At 32.6% G+C, this 19,578-nt stretch overlaps 1 protein-coding gene across 1 annotated transcript in view; it reads right to left on the bottom strand.

Annotated features, from left to right (window-relative positions):
* SEMA3A (semaphorin 3A) overlaps positions 1–19,578 on the bottom strand; it is a 234,677-nt gene that overhangs the window by 35,194 nt on the left and 179,905 nt on the right. The window contains exons 7-12 of the mRNA XM_027102735.1: positions 16,595–16,737; positions 14,715–14,829; positions 14,556–14,625; positions 11,793–11,937; positions 7,843–8,062; positions 4,275–4,366 (exon numbers count right to left, since the gene is read on the bottom strand). Of these exons, the coding sequence (XP_026958536.1) occupies positions 4,275–4,366; positions 7,843–8,062; positions 11,793–11,937; positions 14,556–14,625; positions 14,715–14,829; positions 16,595–16,737 (785 nt within the window). The remainder of the gene's footprint in view (positions 1–4,274; positions 4,367–7,842; positions 8,063–11,792; positions 11,938–14,555; positions 14,626–14,714; positions 14,830–16,594; positions 16,738–19,578) is intronic.

Here is a 19,578-nt window from a genome sequence, read left to right as displayed (position 1 = left end):
TAGACTAGGTTTTGGAAAGCATCAATTATGATTTACATTTGAATGAAAATTAAACTCTTTCATTTATTTGCTCAGCTGTTCATGGAATATTGCATAAATTGGGTTTAAAATGCATGCGTTATCAATGTAACTGCCTTGCAATCCTTTGCAGTCAATAGGACTATAAATAAAACCCACTGTACTAAATGCATTGCGACTTGAACACCTCACTGTCTCAAAAGTAAAACCCTCTTTGGACTGGGAAAAAAAAAATCTCAATGTGAGTAAAGTAAAAATCAGCATACGTCTGGTTTTGATACCTTTTGAATATTTTTTTAACAAGGTATAGGTGTAGAATTTTCAAGCATTTATTTTAAATGAGATTTTCATTAGTATAACTAGTTAACAATAGCTACAATTTACCAGTAATCTTCATTAAAAAAAAATTATGAAATGAAGAAGTGGAGCCTCAACTGACTTTAACCAACTTGTTTGGAATCACATAGTAAATGAGATTCAAACACCAATTTATGGTTACAAGTAATATTTGGAATCAGGTTTGTGTCTTAGTACTTTGATACCATTTTGAATATATAATGGCTATTTAAAGTCATTTCTAGAGTCCTATACCAAGGCCAATTTTATCTCACATCTTGTTACCTACAAAAATTTTACTCTAAAATGGAAATTTTATTACTGAGGAATATTTTTCTTTCTATACTCTGATCGGGATTTGATTTCACCCAGAAAAAAAGTATCTTAGATGTAACTGGAACCACTGGAATGTTCTGTGATTAGCCAGGGCGTTTTCCTAAAACCAACCTCAAGATGGCAATGGACATAGTACTGGCTTTAATTCCGGATTTTATATGAGGTTTGGTTATTCAGTCTAGCAAAGACACATAATGAACATGGTCTCCTGGAGATGATATTATGGTAAAATTAACTGGTTGGTTGACATTAAATGTCTTTCTTTTTAAAATCCAAGAGTATCAGATACCACCAAGACCCTAAATCTGTTCCTTGTCTATTTACCTTGTCAAACTACCACAGTGCTCAAATTAACCCTTTTAAATTTTATTTTATGTTAAATGGAATGACTTGCAAGGCTCAAATAAAAATACAGAAACTGTAACATTTCTCCGCTTGTTTCAGTGTATATAGAAATTGCTTTAATGTGTTTTTTGCCCTCCTTCTGCAAAATTAAACAAAGTTTGACAGTGAAATATTCCAATTGCTAGACCACAATATATGTATGAACTTTGCCTGATAGAACAGAATGTTGAAAGAAAATATTTCTCTAAACTCTGCCCAAATACGTTTTGTCTACTTGGGTGCCAAAGAAATAATAATGACAACAGTGCATAAAACAGAATATGGGAGAAAAATGGAACATTTATCTCTGGAAGATGTGTCCCACGTTGCAAACAATCCTTTAACAAAATTATAAACTCGTAAACAATCATTTCCATGAAAGCACAATATTACGTATCCATACCTAATTGTTAAAAACTGAATAAAGAACCTCTCTCATGACATCTTAAAAAACCACAAAAAAGTCATTCAATAGTTATCATAAGTGTAATTCGGCTGTGTATTTCTCTGGAAATTGCAAAACACTAACAAAATCTAATAGACATTAAATATTTGGGTTGGCAAGATGGCTGGCTTCCAACCTCTCAAGATTTTGTTAAAAGTCATTTAATAGATCAGCTTAAAGTAATATTTTTAAACTAAAATTTGATTTACTATTAAAAAACAAAGATAAGATGTGAAATGTAAACTTAAAATCCCAGAGATGTAGGGATTGAAAATTAGCTAGAACACAGTAGTACTGCAAAATTATACATATTCTGATTCATAAAATCCTGGAAAATAATAGATAAAAAGAACTTTATTTTTTTAATGGCATGACATAATGATACAATTCTACAAGATAAAACTTAATTGTACTAAAAGATAATAAATTAAGTACTTGAAACTATGAAGGATAACATGGAAGAGTCTCTAAGCTACACAAGGTCAGGGACCATGTTTATAGTGTTCATCTCTGAATCACCAGAGATGATGATTAGCATTGTGCCAGGACCATGGTAGACATGTTTGTTTACAGTTGAATTAGTAAATGGAACTTGTTATGATCATATACTATAACTGAAGGGGAATACGCAAAGGAACCATGACAAATTCAAAAGTAAAAGATTCTGGAAATAGTTAAGAAATTCTAAAGTTAACAATATTTTAGTACTCCTGCAACTTCATTTGCTACAGTGGTGGTAATATAGATTTCCAAAAATACAGAATTGGTAAAAATTTTTTTCTACTAGAATAATATGGGATATAATCAGCAGGATAACTTTTTGCTGTTCTCCGTTTATCTTCCTCATACTCTGGCACCTCACTTTAAGTGGGGTCTCCCTAAGAAGACCTTAAACTCTTTAATTTCTCATTTTTCATTTTTGCGTAAATACTGATTCCTTTGTTCATTTAATAAATGTAGGTTGAAAACACACTTTAGGCTCTGAAGACACAACAATGGACACAAGACAGCAGTATATGTATCTGCCCCTCAGTGCCCATAATTTGTTTGCTAAATCTAGATGGGCTCTGTATTACTGACACAGTCTATTTGCATAATTGTATTTTTGAATTTGTAGGATAAAGTATCAATGCGTAAATAATGAAATGGGACTTGGTGAAAGATAGGGATTAGTCATCATTCTATACCAGACAAAGTAAGGTCCAAGTGCCTGATTTTAAAAATCGTACTAGAATTATGATGACTGTGTTATTCTAAGACTTAAACCAAGGATTAGTAGAGAAGGCTACTGAGAATGTGGCTTATATTCAGTGTAGACAAACTAAAACAAGTAAAATTATATTGACAATAAGATTCTAAGCACAGGAGCTGGCACTGTCCTGGATGTTCTACATATAGTGTCTCTAATTCTTCTAGCTTCCTTGTGAGGTAGGTATTATTTTTCCTGCTAGGGAAGCTCAGAGGGACTGTATGGGTTCCAAACAGAACTGCCATGTAGCTAGCTATGACTGAAGAACCTAAGCCCTTCCCATTAGAACATTGTTTAGTTATTACAAGATGTCTGTGTCATGATGTACCAGTTATCTGTTTCAAAGCTAATCATAACTTTACTTGAATCTATATATATATATTAAAAGCTTGCCATATTTTACTTTATTTTCTCTTCAAAGTATTACTGAATAGTGAGCTAGAGCTCTATTGTGTTAATAAACTGGTCTAGAAGTATGGGGCTAAAAGAAGTCTTGGGAAGATTTTCCTTACAATCAAAATATTTAATCAACTGAAAACTTTAATTCATCCACTTCATTTTATAGATAAAGTGAGATTTCTGGAGACTAAATGAGATAATGTTAAGTTGTGAGACTACATCCTATATTTTCTCATTTTCTGTCCATGAAATTCTTCTAATTCCAGATTATTTTGCAGTTATAAATGTCTCAGATTTTTGCCTTTTTTTAATCAAAAACTGAAATAACACCTTTGATAGGCATCTATTTCTCTGTTATATTTCATAAATGATTTATATCAAGGTGTGCTTCAATTCAAACTCTTCCTCCTAGCTGGCTTTCTAAAAGGAATGTGGTGTATGTTACATTACTTCAGTTTTCCTCTCTCACTTCAATCCATATACTGCTGCCTCTACCCCCAATCCTATATAAACCTACTTGGGCCATCAGTGATTCAGGACAAAAGGACAACTATCTGTACTCTTCATAATTGTGTAGACTAGGAATTCATAACAGATTTTCCACAAGTGGTATAAAAACCTCAAACTTTTTTTTGCTAACAAATGATTTCTTTAGGAAAATATGATAAAACAATTCACAAATAAGCTAAAAAATTATTGAAATGTCTTCATTCCGTTATCATTCTGAATGTATTTCCTTTAATACATTCATGGAAGTTACCTATCATCCCAGTTATACCATTAAGTGTGAAAGAGGGGATTTCGAGGGTAGGAGGCACACAGGGTTTGTTCATTGAGGTAACTTACATAAATAATATAAAATGTAAATCATATAATTTATCATTGAGAAAACAAAATATGAGCCAAGGATATATTTCTTTACATTTTTTGATTTAACTAGCATTGAAAGTTTCAAGGTTTATTTTGACTAGTGTCTGGCTTTCTAATTGACAAGCTAATTAGAAGGGTATGCTAGACTGCTTGTCCATACCAAGTTCACTGTGCAGCTGTCCTGGGGGAAAGACATACAAGGGAACTTGTTGACACTTGAAATTAAGCAGCACTCACCCGAAAAACTGTCATTTCTTCCAGCAGAACTTCTTCTAAATCATGCCAAGTCTCCTTAGGAATTGAAACTACTTTAAGAACGGTTCCAACATCTTTGAAAGAAAGTGGAGAAGACCACAATTTAAATAGATCTGAACAGAGTTTAGTGTTAATGCATGAAATCAGTATTTGACCAGAAAGAACATTTTGACGTCAGCATTTTAAAATTTATTTTATTGTTACAGCATTAGTAATATATACAAATTCATTTCATGAAACTAGATAAAGTATAAACATAGCTATGGAATAAAAATAGTTGAATTTTTAGAAATATCTGAAGCTTTGGAGATGATTTTATCCTAAACCTGTGTAATTAAAAAATATATATATATATATAATAATCACTAGGTTGGATTACTTGTATTTTTAATCTCAACTATCAGGTGTCTCAAAAACAAAACAAAACTAAACTAAAAATAATACCAGTTTGACAGTGTTGAGGTTTCTCAAAAAAAAACTAAAAATAGTATATGACCCAGGAATTTCACTCCAGGGTATATAGCCAAAACAAAACAAAACAAACCAAACCCAAAACACTAATTCAAAAAGATACATGTATTCCAATGTTCCTAGCAGCACTATTTACAATTGCTATCAACAGATGAATGGATAAAGGAGATGTGGTATATGTATATACAATGGACTACTACTCAGCCATAAAAAAAAGGAAATGTTGCCATTTATAGCAACTTGGGTGGATTTGGTGGGCATTATACTAAGTAAAATAGACAGAAATACAAACACTGTACGATATCTGTTATACATGGAATCTAAAAAGTCAACAAATTAGTGACTATAACAAAAAAAGAAGCTGACTCACAGATACAGAGAACAAAATGAGTGGTTACCAGTGGGGAGGCAGAAGGGGGAGGGGCAATATAGGGGTGGGGAAAAAAGGGTTATTATGGGGTTATATGAAATCATCTGTGTGAAACTTTTGAAAATTGTAAAGCACTATAGAATGTAAAGAATCTTTCATTCTATAACAAAATATACTAAAAAAAGAAAAAAATTACCAGCTTGACATTACAAGTTTTTCCCATTTTTGTTATGCAACCAGGAACTACTATGAATACTTAAAATATAAGCAAAATGGAAGGAATGTTGTCAAGCAACAAAAGTAGTTAGAGCCTCAGAGCCTGGCTGCTCACCTTCTTCCCACGAGGAAGACTTTAGTAGTTAGAGGCCCCTAACAACAGCTCAATGACCATTACCTGATAAATGACAATAATCTGATTTCTCAAAGTAAATACCTTGGATTACTTATTACAGTGGTTTTTCAACAACTGGCTAATCAATTTTGGTTAGCAAATTGGTTTAATTAACATGCTGTTCAATCAACTTCAGAGTACTAAAAAATTTTTAAATTCAGAACCATAAATAATGAAAACTGTTAAAATAAATACATTTTATAGAGATTTAAAGCACTGTTGATTCATTGTTAAAAGAGGTAAATTGTTTTAATGATAAGACCTGGCACTTTTACTCTAAGTGGGGTTAAGAAGCTACTATTTTCCAGTATTTACAGATGGGTTCCTATTCTTGATAGAATAAAGAACAGAGATTTATTAAATTCAAAAATTTGACTCTTCAACATACCATTTCTGATCAGTTGATCAAATATTTTTAGCTTCAATTGGCTCATTTTAATCAAATTAAACAGTCTAATTATTCGAGAAGAAAATCTTACCAGTAAAGTTACACCAGAAAAATAATTCAATGTATTCATATGACAGATAACCATTTTCAAGGGATCAATATGATGTGCTATATGAGACCAAGAAAGGTTGCTAGTGTATCCCTTGTAAAGTCAAAAAAAAAAAAAAAATCCCTCTCTTAAGCAGATCCTTCTGTTTACAGGACCTTAGATTACTCATAACACCAAAGATTAAAGGTAAATTAGGTTAATATACTCAGTGCCTCTGATCATTCTCCAATACCCCAAAATAACTTTATCTGTGTTCCAGATCAAGTTTTACTGAGTAGTATTTCAAACAATTTCACACAAATTGAATCAGATTACTCAACTAGGATCAATGTGTAACTTACTTAAAAGATAAAATTACTGTAATCAATTTACTTTGTTGACAGATGACCCTGTTCTGTGCTGACCGAGAGCCATCCACATCATCAGACATTCAACGTGCTCATGAAATTGGTTCCTTTAAAGACGGCTTGCGTCCAAGAAGAACTGAAAATTCATGATTAGGTTTCTTTGGTCAAATAGCTGGAAGCAAGCTTTTGTTGCATTGACAATGAGTGGGGGACTTCTCAACATGTTTAGGCCAGAGGTGAAGAAAAAGGTAAGTGTGACATTACTGAACAAGTTTAACTACTCTGTAGAGAGATCTAATTATAATTTGACATTAGTGATAAACTAATATTTATTGAAGAGAAATCCTATCATCTTATAATTTCTCAAGGTATTTATAACCAGAAGTTGATACTTGCAATTCATTGACTTTTATTGAACTCCAGGTCTCCCTGGGATTCCTTTATTTGATAGAGAAACTATCTCACTCATAAAAGCAGACTGTAATGTATTGCTCAGAACCTGACACTTACACTTGATAACGTATTTCACAATTTTGTTATAAAACTTTAAGTCTTTAAAGCACTTACTGTGCAGTTGGCATTCCCCTGTACTTAATGCAATTTCTTTCTCTGTTCTCACCAAGGGAAAATAAATGTTATTATACAGGTTTCAGTGGAGCACTCACTCTGTTTCCTATTGATTTATTTCAGTTAACAACGTTAATGGAGACTAGGAATTTATTACCTTGGAATCTGACCCTAAGTAGCAAGTTTCAGATTTGTAACTGGTGCTTTTAAAAAAGTATTATTAAAGAGAGTAGGGTAAAAATAAAATAATATGTCATAAAAGCAATGGAATTCATCCTGAAAATATACCTATAAAATGTTTGTTTCTAATCATGGAATTGGTAAAAAATACGTCACTAAATGTCTATAGAAATGGATCTAAAATGTATCTGACGATTCCTTAGGTCCACTCTGTTGGTCTTCTGATGAAGTTTTATTTTGCTTTGTTTTCCTTCTCATTGTATGGTAAAAACACTAAACAAATTTTGTTGCCAAAATTTATTTTCTGGAAGATTTGCACTCTATGATAATTTTAAAGTTCGGATAATTTTGCATCAATATATTCTAGAACTTTTATTGAATGCCTTGGGATTTGAGCAATACATTTTTGTCCTGAAAAGCCACTGTTCAGAAAAGAGTTATGATTCAATTATAGACATTGATTGTTCACCTAATCAATAGCTTTACCTGATTACATTTATCAACTTTTGATTGAAAAGGAAATTTAATTTAAATTAATAAATATATGTCAACTTGCCTAAAAAAATAACACATTGGAATGGGAGAATGTTCAGGTTTTTTAGTCATTTATTAGAGGTTAACTATATCTTGAGAGTGACTATAAAGTCTTCCTTCAGTTCTTAGTATACTTAATTAGTTAGATGCAATGTTCTGGAAGAACATTTAGAGCTGAAGTTAAAACATTTACCTGTTCCAATAAACATGACATCATACTGGCCATCTTCTGCATCCACTCGATCTACTACAATTTGTGTAAACTGGTAATTTACGTCTGTTTTGATCATTATCGGCCGGTTATTAATAGGAAACACTGGATTGTACATGGCTGGATGACTTCTGGCAAATGTTATAACATCATCAGGAAGGTCTTTTGTAGACTCAAATCCACCAAATGTTTTACTGGGACACTATTAAGATAAAGAAAATATTATCTTTTGATTAAAATATAATGAATAGGATTATAATTTATATAATATATGGCCTCAATGAGCTAGGAATCTAAATCTGTAATTTTTAAAGTAACTGTTAAACTAAAAAACAAAATAATTTTACTTAAATTAGTAGATGTAATATATAATGTACATTTTCTAAACATATTTTAAGTCTCGATGGGATGTCATCATTTCTTACCAAAAATTGCAAATGCATCTAATGAATTCAGTGTACAAGAGAAGTCTGATGCCTCTATTAGTGACAACACCATATACTTTATGTTTAAATGAAGTATTTGAAATAATGAGTGGAATATGTTATAACTAAATGCTATTAATCATTAGATTAGAGAAAATCAAAAATTTTCTTGAATGCATTTCATTTTTCCCTATGGTATTACGCTAAAATATAAATGCTCTCTTCAAACTAAAAGACAATATAAACTATTCTTTATTGCCTTATTTTTAACATAACCCTGAAAAAGTACCATAAAAAGGACCAAAAGTATTATTTCTTTAATAATTACAGTAATTCTAGGGATAAGGAGATGTGTTATTCAAGGTGTTTAACAACTTGCATGGCACAGAAACTGACCAATCAGAATGGACCAAGCAGAACAGATGATGGCTATAGGGAGAGCCAGACAGGATGCTGTGCTGTACACTGTCATAATATCACCTCTGGATTTAAATGCTCCACTTAAGGCAATAAGACAAAAACAAGAAAATTCAGATTTTACTGTCTCTTTTCACTGCATTTAATTATGTGGTGCAAGCATTCAGAGTACAGTAACTCCAGTCTCTTGCTTTTTGTCTTACACTTAACTAATTTCTGCCATTTAATGTAAGAGTTTGAGAGCTGAAATGTAGTTGAGTGGTTCTTGATCTAACAAGAGGCTTAGAAGGAGAAATCAATTGTCTCTGCCATTACCTTAACACAGATCATTAATAATTCATGAGAAATGAAATAAAGCTATTTTGAAACGGGAAGAGTATCTCTTTATGAATATATATGTATGTAGTATATAGACACACACACAATAATACACTAATATAACAGTTAAGGGATTTAGGGAATTACTTTTTATTTAAGTAAATTAAAAAAATTATTTATTTAATGTTATAGAAATATCAAATAGCTGTATAAACTCGAAGAAACGATAAAACATATTTTGTAACATTAATTTTTTTTGCTTTTCTACCACCATTTAAAAACTACTTGCAAAAATTTAGAAATGATTGCAAAAGAGACTTATTTTAGATTTTTATCTTACAATTTGTCTCACTTTCTTGCCTTACTTTTATTTTTGTATTTAGTATTACTTAAGCTGTAGGTTTTTCTTTAAAAATAAAGAAAATGCCCTTCTATTGACACACTGCTTGAAGGCCTCAATATGTTTTTCTCCAGTAGTGTTGATGGAACGACATATTCTCAGCTGCCCCCTTTTGGGATTAATGGATTGATCTAAGGGAATTTTATTCACGGAGCAAGGTGTTGCCTCCTCTTGGCAGCCCCTCCCTAATTCCTAGCTTAGGCAGTGCTTTCTGTCTTCTGCCTCCAGCACTTGGTTCATACTGCTGACTTAATGGACCATGTCATAACAACTCTCTATGAACAATGGGTGAGAATTCAGGCTCTAGAATCAAACTGCCTGGAATGAATCTTGGCTTCTCTCTTTGCCTCAGAGTCTTCATCTGTGAAATGGGAACAATTATTGGGCTACTGTATATACTATTTTATATACATAGACACACACACACACACATATAAATATGTATGTATGCATAAATCTGTTAAAACGGGCTTCTTATAATCAATGGATAGTCTATCTTGTTCATTTTTTCTTCTGAAAGCCTATTCAGGTTTTTTACCTACAAGCTCCATCAGCTAGAAGTAATCTTTATGAAATGCTCATAAATAAGTTTAGCAAAAAATTTTACAGAAAATAAAGATTAAAAACATCCTATGCCTAATAAACTCATCTAAAAACATCATTTACTTGAATTTAACAATAAAACTGACATGAAATTAAAATAATGGTTAAACTTAAAGAACAAGTTTTTTCATCATATGAAATTATTTCCTTAAAGATTCTTAGGGTTATCACCTTCTAGAGAAATGGAAATAAAAACAAAAATAAACAAATGGGACCTAATGAAACTTAAAAGCTTTTGTATAGCAAAGGAAACCATAAACAACACAAAAAGACAACCCTCAGAATGGGAGAAAATATTTGCAAATGAAGCAACGGACAAAGGATTAATCTCCAAAATTTACAAGCAGCTCATGCAGCTCAATATCAAAAAAAAAAAAAAAAAACCCAATCCAAAAATGGGCAGAAGACCTAAATAGACATTTCTCCAACGAAGATATACAGATTGCCAACAAACACATGAAAGGATGCTCAACATCACTAATCATTAGAGAAATGCAAATCAAAACTGCAATGAGGTATCACCTCACACCAGTCAGAATGGCCATCATCAAAAAATCTACAAACAATAAATGCTGGAGAGTGTGTGGAGAAAAGGGAACCCTCTTGCACTGTTGGTGGGAATGTAAATTGATACAGCCACTACGGAGAACAGTATGGAGGTTCCTTAAAAAACTACAAATAGAACTACCATAGGGCCCAGCAATCCCAGTACTGGGCATATACCCTGAGAAAACCATAATTCAAAGAGTCATGTACCACAATGTTCATTGCAGCTCTATTTACAATAGCCAGGACATGGAAACAACCTAAGTGTCCATCGACAGATGAATGGATAAAGAAGATGTGACACATATTTACGGAATATTACTCAGCCATAAAAAGAAATGAAATTGAGTTATTTGTAGTGAGGTGGATAGACGTAGAGTCTGTCACACAGAGTAAAGTAAGTCAGAAAGAGAAAAACAAATGCCGTATGCTAACACACCATTGTAAAGCAATTATACTCCAAAAAAGATGTTAAAAAAAAAAATTCTTAGGGTTAGGAAATGTTGCACTGGATGGTTCCATCCACATATTCTAGAACATCTGCCGTCATATTCACTCACTTTCTACTGTATCACTCTTTTCTTTTTTTCTCCCTACTTTAAATTGCAGACTTAAAGCTGATTTTATTTTGAGATCTATCCACCTTTTTATAAGCCTGAATGTGTACAACAGGCTGGAAGGAGAGAGGTCAGCGATAGTAAACAGCATCTATTAAAACACCTAGGCCCTTTCCATGAGGTTTTTGTTTGTTTCTTCCTTGCATATCTTCTTTACCTATTTGAGAGATGTGTCCCACTTCCATAGGAAGATAATATTGATTTAAATTTGTTTCCTCCTATTTAATGTGCAATTCTTGAGCCTTTGTCACAATCAGAGAGAGCAAGTCTATCCTAATTGTTTCAACTCTCCGTGAAAGCCATTTTTACTATATCTCTTTCCGAAAAGAAGATAAATAAGGCTACCTGCTCAGTTTCTATTTCTCATAAATTATTGGTATTAACTACTGGTAAGCGTTGAACTTAAGCACTGAGGCCTGTGAAGAACATGTCTTTAAATGTGGAATTTCATGGTTATCAAAGAAAAATCCTTGCCTTTCTTTCATTTATAGTCTTGGAATTTTTCTTTTACATTATCTATATTTAATATGTATGTAGCTGCTTTTTTTTTTTTAACCTTCAGCATAAATTCATTCATTTCCTATCTTAAACACCTAGGCCACTTACAGTTCCTGGTCGTGGGTAGGGGACTCTTCCTTGATAAGGCACCCACTGGTAGTTGGGACCATCCCTGTGAGCATATGGACCCAGGAACACCCTTCTCACATCACTCATGCTATACATGCACACGGCTGACCCCTTGAAGATGTTACTAAAAAAGACAGACAGAACAAAAACAGACTTTCATCTTTACACAATGACAGAGCTATTTATACTGAGTTTTTAAATTTCAGATAGCAATTATCAATACTTGAACATAAATTCTCAAGTAGTGTTTGGGATTTTTTAAGTCATATATTTATATATATTTTAATAATACACAAGAAAGCAAAATTATGATTGCTCAAAATTCGAAGGCATGGATGAAAACACCTTTAGCACTCATAGAACATATACATATTCATTTCATAAATAGACAATATATGCTATAAATATATACATTCATATCATATGTAAACATTGATAGGGAAAACATATATACAAAATCTAAAAGGTAATGATTAATTCTGATATCAGATAAAATAAAAATATAAACTTTGGTATTATGTTAAGACTTAAGCATCATTGCTGAAACCAGGAAATGTTTAAACAAGAAAGAATGTTTAAGAACACATTTTATAAACTGAAACTGGTGCAGAAGATGAATAGTCAATGTGTTATAATTTTTAACTCCCAAACCAACAAAAGTATTTGATCAAGTAACAGAGCTCGATCTGTGTGAAGGCATTTAAAATCATCTCTTTCCAACACAGAAAATCATTTTAAGTTAGTAGCTATTACACCCTAGCAAAAGTGGAGTACTATAGCAATTATCCCCATCATTTTGTTGGACAAAAAAAATCAGGTAATTGAAGCAAATTCTAAGTTTACCATGAGCTGCCACAATTTCCCATTTTATTTTGCTTATATAAATACAGCTTGAGGGATTTATTTATAAAGATATAAAACAGTTGTGCACATTAAAAATATGGAATGCATACCTTTTAATCAATCTCTACCCATAGAAAATTACATAAAAATTAGACCAAATGAAAAACTTGTGTAATAAGAGTTTATTATTGAAAACTGCTGCATCTAGACAATGTCTGGTAGAGTGCAAGCTTCATGAGGGAAGGAAACATGCTTGGCTTCTTTTCTGTAACATAAATTACATATCGCACGGTACTTGACACACAGTAAATTTCAGTAAATACTTATAGAATTTAACAACAATATTTTCATAATGGAATAAGTAGCAAATTAATACATATTTGATACATCATAGTAGTTTGTAATGTTTATGTGTCCCTTTTTCATTGTTATACACTTTGCTTATCTATTGATGGAATCCATCATCATGGAAAGATCTTTTTAGGATTTACAGCTGTTAAGACTAACTCATATATGACATCAAGCTCGCTGAAGCAGACAGGTGAAATTATTTTACCCACTAAGCCAGTGATTCTCAAAGTGTGGTTCCTAGACCAACAGTATGGGCATCACCTGGGAATTTGTTAAAAATGCGTTCTTAGGCCCTACCCCTTCCTACTGAATCAGAGACTCTGAGGGCGGGGCCGAGCATCTGTATTTTAACAGGCTCTCTGGGCGATTCTGATGCAAGCTTAAGACTGAAAACTACTGTACTAAGCAATGAGGAAGCAGAAGAAATCAATTAATATTTGTTTAATTTGAGCCTCCCACATTTTTTTTTTTTTTTTTTTTTTTGCGGTACGCAGGCCTCTCACTGTCATGGCCTCTCCCGTTGTGGAGCACAGGCTCCGGACATGCAGGCTCAGCAGCCATGGCTCATGGGCCCAGCTGCTCCACGGCATGTGGGATCTTCCCGGACCGGGGCACGAACCTGTGTCCCCTGCATCGGCAGGCAGACTCTCAACCACTGCGCCACCAGGGAAGCCCAAGCCTCCCACATTCTTTAGCGGTCATTCTGTTTTTATACTAAAGGGGAGAAATATTTAGGTATGGGAAATTGCATCTAGTTTTACTAATATAGTTTTCCTAATTTTTACGTTATTTTAAAAATTAAGTAAAAATGTCCAATCAATTTGTAATGGCTTTAATATTTACAGAAAAAAATCAGTGTTTGGACATTGTAGTTAATCTTTCTTTATGCTATCACAGTCCCTTGTAGCACTCTTCCTGACTTTTGATTTTAAATTATTTTTCTTTTATTAAACATTTATACATATCCAAATGCATATCCCTCTTTATATGCATTTAAATATGTTTCTTTTAGCAATTCCAGGTAATGTAAACTTTATGCTGAATATAATAGTCAGGAAATAATTACTGCTTGATTGACAGCAAGAGCCTTGAGGCACATGGGGAATGATGAAAGGAGGTGGCGGGGAGAGGGGGAAGAAGGAGGAGAGAGAGAGAGAGAGAAAGAGGGGGTAGGGACAAAGAAGAGAAAGGAGAGGGGAGGGAAAAAGATTTTTCACCCTTAGTTTATATCACTACAAACTTTTAACAAAACTCAGAGTTCTATGTTTATAATATTTTACATTTCACTCAAATTTTTAAAGTCAAAGCTATACATAGGGCATGGCATATATTTTTCGTCATTAAATTTATAGTAGTGAATTCTTTGTTAAAATTTATGTAAAAAATGATTTAGGTCATGACTTATTTCAGGCACCCAAGAATGCACAAGAGCTCAAAGGTTTAGCCGACGTTGTTCTTTCAAAAATATTTTCACAAATTATGGACACTTGGAAAGCATCTAAAGGACATGAATTTTCTATGATAATAAGAGAGCAAAGTGTTATTTACCTGGAAGTTGTAAACACTCCATATACAACTGGATTTTTAGGATCTTTAGAATTCATTAGGAATACATCCTCTGTTTTAAAACAAAATTGGAGAAAGTTGCATTTTTGAAGGTAATGGCAAGGTTTGAATATTCTCTATATGACATCATCAGCTACTTACGCAATTCATCAAAATGAGTGTCAATGCCATTTGGACCTGGCACTGAACAAATGAGACGAGCTTTGAGGAATGTTGTCCATTTATTCACCAGACTTCTGTGGCCCCCGAAGTCATTCTGAAAGGAGAGAATAATGGTTTTAGAAATTGTGCATGCAAATGATAATTTCAAATATCTTATCTTCTCATATCTTGAGACATACAAATCACAATTCCTCATTTTTCAAATTGAGAAATGAATTTTAAATGACTAGATACAAGTAACTATGCTTTCTTATTATATTTTTGGTGAAATCTATTCACTCCAACCTTGTTCAAGGAATGACTTACAATAAATATGCCTTAGCATTAAAAAGTCACTGTACTTTTTCCATTCTCTTACCACTTGGCAATGAACGATATTACTCTTGTGTTTGTTTTGGTTTGCTTTTAGTCTCTCTTTCTTATGTAAGTTTTCCCTAAGATTTTACTTACCTAAGTAGGCTGGTTCACAAAATTAAGCACATTGGCACATAGTAGGCACTTAATGAGTATTTACTGAATGAAAGAATAACTGCATGCCTTATAACTCATACTGAAAATACACCACAAACAAAAGCATGCTAGCATCAAATATTTTTATAAGCTCAGTTGACGCAATGCTGACTTTACAAACAGCATGTTGAAAAAACATTTGCTTAAATCTTAATAAAGAAAACTCATTCTAGAGCAAAAATTTTGAAAAAGTATCTTCTCACTGAAAATGAAACTTAACTGTAACCTGATGTAGCAATAAACTCTATTATGATGGTATGGATTCACCAGTAACTTATAGTCTTATAAAATAATATTTATGTGCATATGTTTAAAGGAAAATAACTTTTTCTTCAAAAATATAACACTGATTTATATTTTGTTTATAAGATTTTATTTAGTATAAAGATTTTTTTAACCCTTGTAAGTACTGCTTTTAAATATGCCTTATATTTTGTGGAGAAAAGATTCTCATATATTGCATATATCATTTGCATGTTTCCAGAGCATTAAAAATTTTAATTTTCCAGTAATTTAATATACTAAAGATAAATAATTAGATGATTGGGATAGGAAAGAGGATATCCCCGCCCCCAAGATAGGGATTTTTAAAATTTCATGATTTTTTTTTAAAAGAAATAATTTCATTTTAAGACAGTAACTGGATTTGGCCTTGTGATTTTTCTTGAGATGAAAGGTGCTTTAATATATAATAACAGTTAGCTTCATTCATATTTCATATATACTGTACTATACAGTATAGAGGGTAAGAATAGTATTGTTATCATATTTTCACACTGATACTAATTAGTCCATAAGTATTTACTGACCAATTTTTTATTCTATATATCTAACATTATAATACATATCACATCTGAATTTGTGCCACACAGTATATTAAAGTTCAGAGCTTCAAAATTATGTGTGTGCACATATGTGTATATAGGATGCTATAATCAAGTCATAAGAACAAGCTTTAACACTTGTCTCTTTTATATTCATACTTGAGTTACTTCCAACAAAAAATATTCATTGAAAACTTACACATTGTAGGAACCTATGCTAGGTCTGAGAATACAAAAATTATATTTTCCCAGGTAATATGAAAAAAAATTATTTCTCCAGAATTTCAAACTAATATTATTTAATGTAATTGTGAAATAACACCTCACAACCTATACCTCTATGTTTGACTATGAAGTTATTCATAAGCAACTATAATACGTTTTCAATCTTTTTTTGGTATTTAAATATTTATAGTGATCAGTCAAGCTTTTTAGCCATATTTTTCATTATATTTGTACAAAGGTGGAAAAGGAAAAAACTGCAATTGGACAATGATACCCTCCTCATTTTTTTCTTTACCTCACCTTGCATATCTGACCTATTCTAGCATGAGTGGCTTTTCCAGTGTGTTCTCCATCTATCGCATTTTCACGGAAGAAAAAATACACTTTGTCATCTTCAGGGTTGTCACTTTCTGGGATGAGGTGGGCACTAATGAACCTTGGATCTGAGAGACAAATTATAGCATATATATTAATTCACAGTTGGGTAAATAAGACCATTCATTACAGTCCATTTTCAATTTTCTCTTAACCCCTATGTGACATATTTCAAGACTTAATCTCTCTTTAGTTCACTCTTTTTCAGTAGATGTGAACTGTTCGTTACGTATTTTAAAGTATGTTACAAATCACCTTATGTCTCAAACATTATTTTAGGAGTAGGTGCAGAAATCCTCCGTGTGACCATATAGTGCAGATGCATCACTGGATATTAAAACATTTTGCAAAGTGTAAGGGCTATCAAATATTACTTATTGTCATCACTACTGTTATTCTTTCTTTCAAGCATAAAATAATTTAAATCAAACTACCAATTGGTCTATTCCACTTTCGAGCAAAAACTAGGTGTAAGGGGAGAGATGAGATTCATATAAAACAAAAGAAATTTTCTCAAGTTGTACCCCATCTCATTAAATGGCATTGTCATTTACGAGGTACTCAAGCCCCAAACCGTGGAGTTACCCTTGAGTTCTCTGAGTCTCCACACACCAGTGTGTACTCGATATGTCACTTCAGACATATCTAAACCCTCCTATATCTTTTCAAATCACACACAATAAAATGCAAACTCCTTCCAGTGACCAGAAGTCATTTACCATCTGGTCCCTGCTACCCCACATGACTTTTCTTCTTCCTACCCTTCCCTTCCCTAACTTACTCTTAGCCAGACATACCAAACCCCTTCCTGGTTCTCAAACAGGTCAAGCACTCTCAGCACCGCCTCAGATTTTTCCTCACTGTGTAACTCTCTGCCCTCATATATTCTAAAGACAGGATTCTTATTTTTACTCAGGTCTTTGTTCAAAATATTACGTTATTAAAGACATCTTTGTTGACTACCCTAATTTAAAGTGCTGAAAGCCTTACTCCTACTCACATGCATTACTTTTCTTCCTAACATTATGAAACACCTGCTATGCTACATCTCCCTGTTGCTTTCTTCTCTCTTTAATCTTCATTTGCTTATTGTCTGTCTCCCTCTCCATCCCAATGAATATCAGTTCGAGGAGAACAAGAACTTGGCGTGTTTTGTTTGATGCTATGATCCTAGAGCTTAAAATACTGAGGGCATTCAATGAATATCTGTGCAAGAAGACAAGGAAAGAGAAAAGGAAAAAACAAGACTGCCTAGATTATGCAGAAGGTGTATCTGTGATGTCTAGAGTCCCACTTCAAAACATACTTCTGTAAGTACCTGGCTTGATATGGCTGTGGGCTCATATAAACTATTTAACAAACTATAATTGCTTCACAGCTTTAACAATGTAACATACTAAGAAGCTGAGTTTGTTTTATTGAAAGCACTTAGGATTGTTGCAGGTATTTAAGTTCTCACAATAACCTACTTTTGCTCCCATGTTGTATTATGTTATCAAGTTAACTATGAAATATACACACCTAGGTCAGCACCATACTTAAGATACCAGGAAAGGGATCAGAATATTGAAACCAGCTTTATCCATCTTATTTAGTCCTAACCTTTTCACCTGTGAATAATCATGTTGTCATGTGTACTACACTTGTAACTTTCCTTTAGCATTTGCTCTGGGACCATGTACTTAGTATATTTCACAGGGCTACACTCCACTATCTTTTTCAGGCAAATTATACAGACCCTGTAAGTAATGTGAAACATATGAAATATTACCTATTCATATTTAAAGTTCAGTATGCCAGTGGAATAAGGGAAGGAGAATAAAACCTCAAAATTTGGAATCAGGACTAGAATTTTTAATAATACATTACTTCAACTTTAATAAACGTTGCAAAGGTGGTTTTTCTTCATAAATTTCTACTTAATCATATTCATAAACATATTTGTATACATGTTTTTGTCTCCTGAAGAATGGTGAGTGGATTAATGTGACAAGAGTACGAATTATGTTACAAACCCAATAATTACCACCCCACTGATGAAGTCAGATTTCTAGCTTCAGAAATTCAGCATGTGCATGTATGTGTGCATGTATGTGTGCATGCATGTGCATGCAGATGTATAACACAGACCTACACATGATAGAACTCAGTTCAATCACTTACGACTTTTGTGACATTTTAGCAAGACTCTTACCTCTCAGATCTCAGTTGCCTAATATTCAAATTGGGCTTATTTCATGTTAAGTTCAATTCACCTTGTGTCATAAACAGTTCACATACAAATAAGTATTTTAAACTTAAATAGTACATGTGAAACAACTTTGTAAAATATTAACAAATGTACTATGTTGTTATGATGATGATACTAAAAGGAAGCCTCAATCACATGTTAAGTTCTCATTATAAGATCTCATTATAATACAGCTGCAGAATTAAAGTGAAAAATCATACTTTCTTCTGCTTTAATGATGAAAAAATGGAGAAGTCGGTTTAATACTACCTCCCATATTAAGGAAGTTGTTCATATAAACACTTGAATAACTTAAAGGATTTCAAGTAATTAAATCCAACTACCTTTTATTTGATCACAAATACATGCAAGACACTAAGTATAAAACAAAATGAATAATATATATCCCTTGTTTTCAGAAAGCTACAATCTAGCAAAAGTGATGTTAGAAACATACAAATGAGAACAAAGCAAACAATATTTTATACTTATAGATATTCTCTTAAGTTAGTATTTGGGCATGAAAAAAGGAGTTAGCAAGCATCATGCTTCCATCTCTAAAATATGTAAAGATAATTATCATCTTACAAATGTGGACTCTAGTAGGAAATAATTCAAACAAGTTATCACGTACATTAATTGTTTAAAGGGTCTTCAAGTCTAGTCTCTCCTTTAGCAT

Source organism: Aethalodelphis obliquidens, unplaced genomic scaffold, assembly GCF_003676395.1.
Source record: "Aethalodelphis obliquidens isolate GAN/ISIS:26980383/991018 unplaced genomic scaffold, ASM367639v1 scaffold5, whole genome shotgun sequence".
Classification (NCBI taxonomy): Eukaryota; Metazoa; Chordata; class Mammalia; order Artiodactyla; family Delphinidae; genus Aethalodelphis; species Aethalodelphis obliquidens.
The sequence above is the reverse complement of the archived record's forward strand: the minus strand, read 5'-3'. Positions and strand labels throughout refer to the sequence as shown.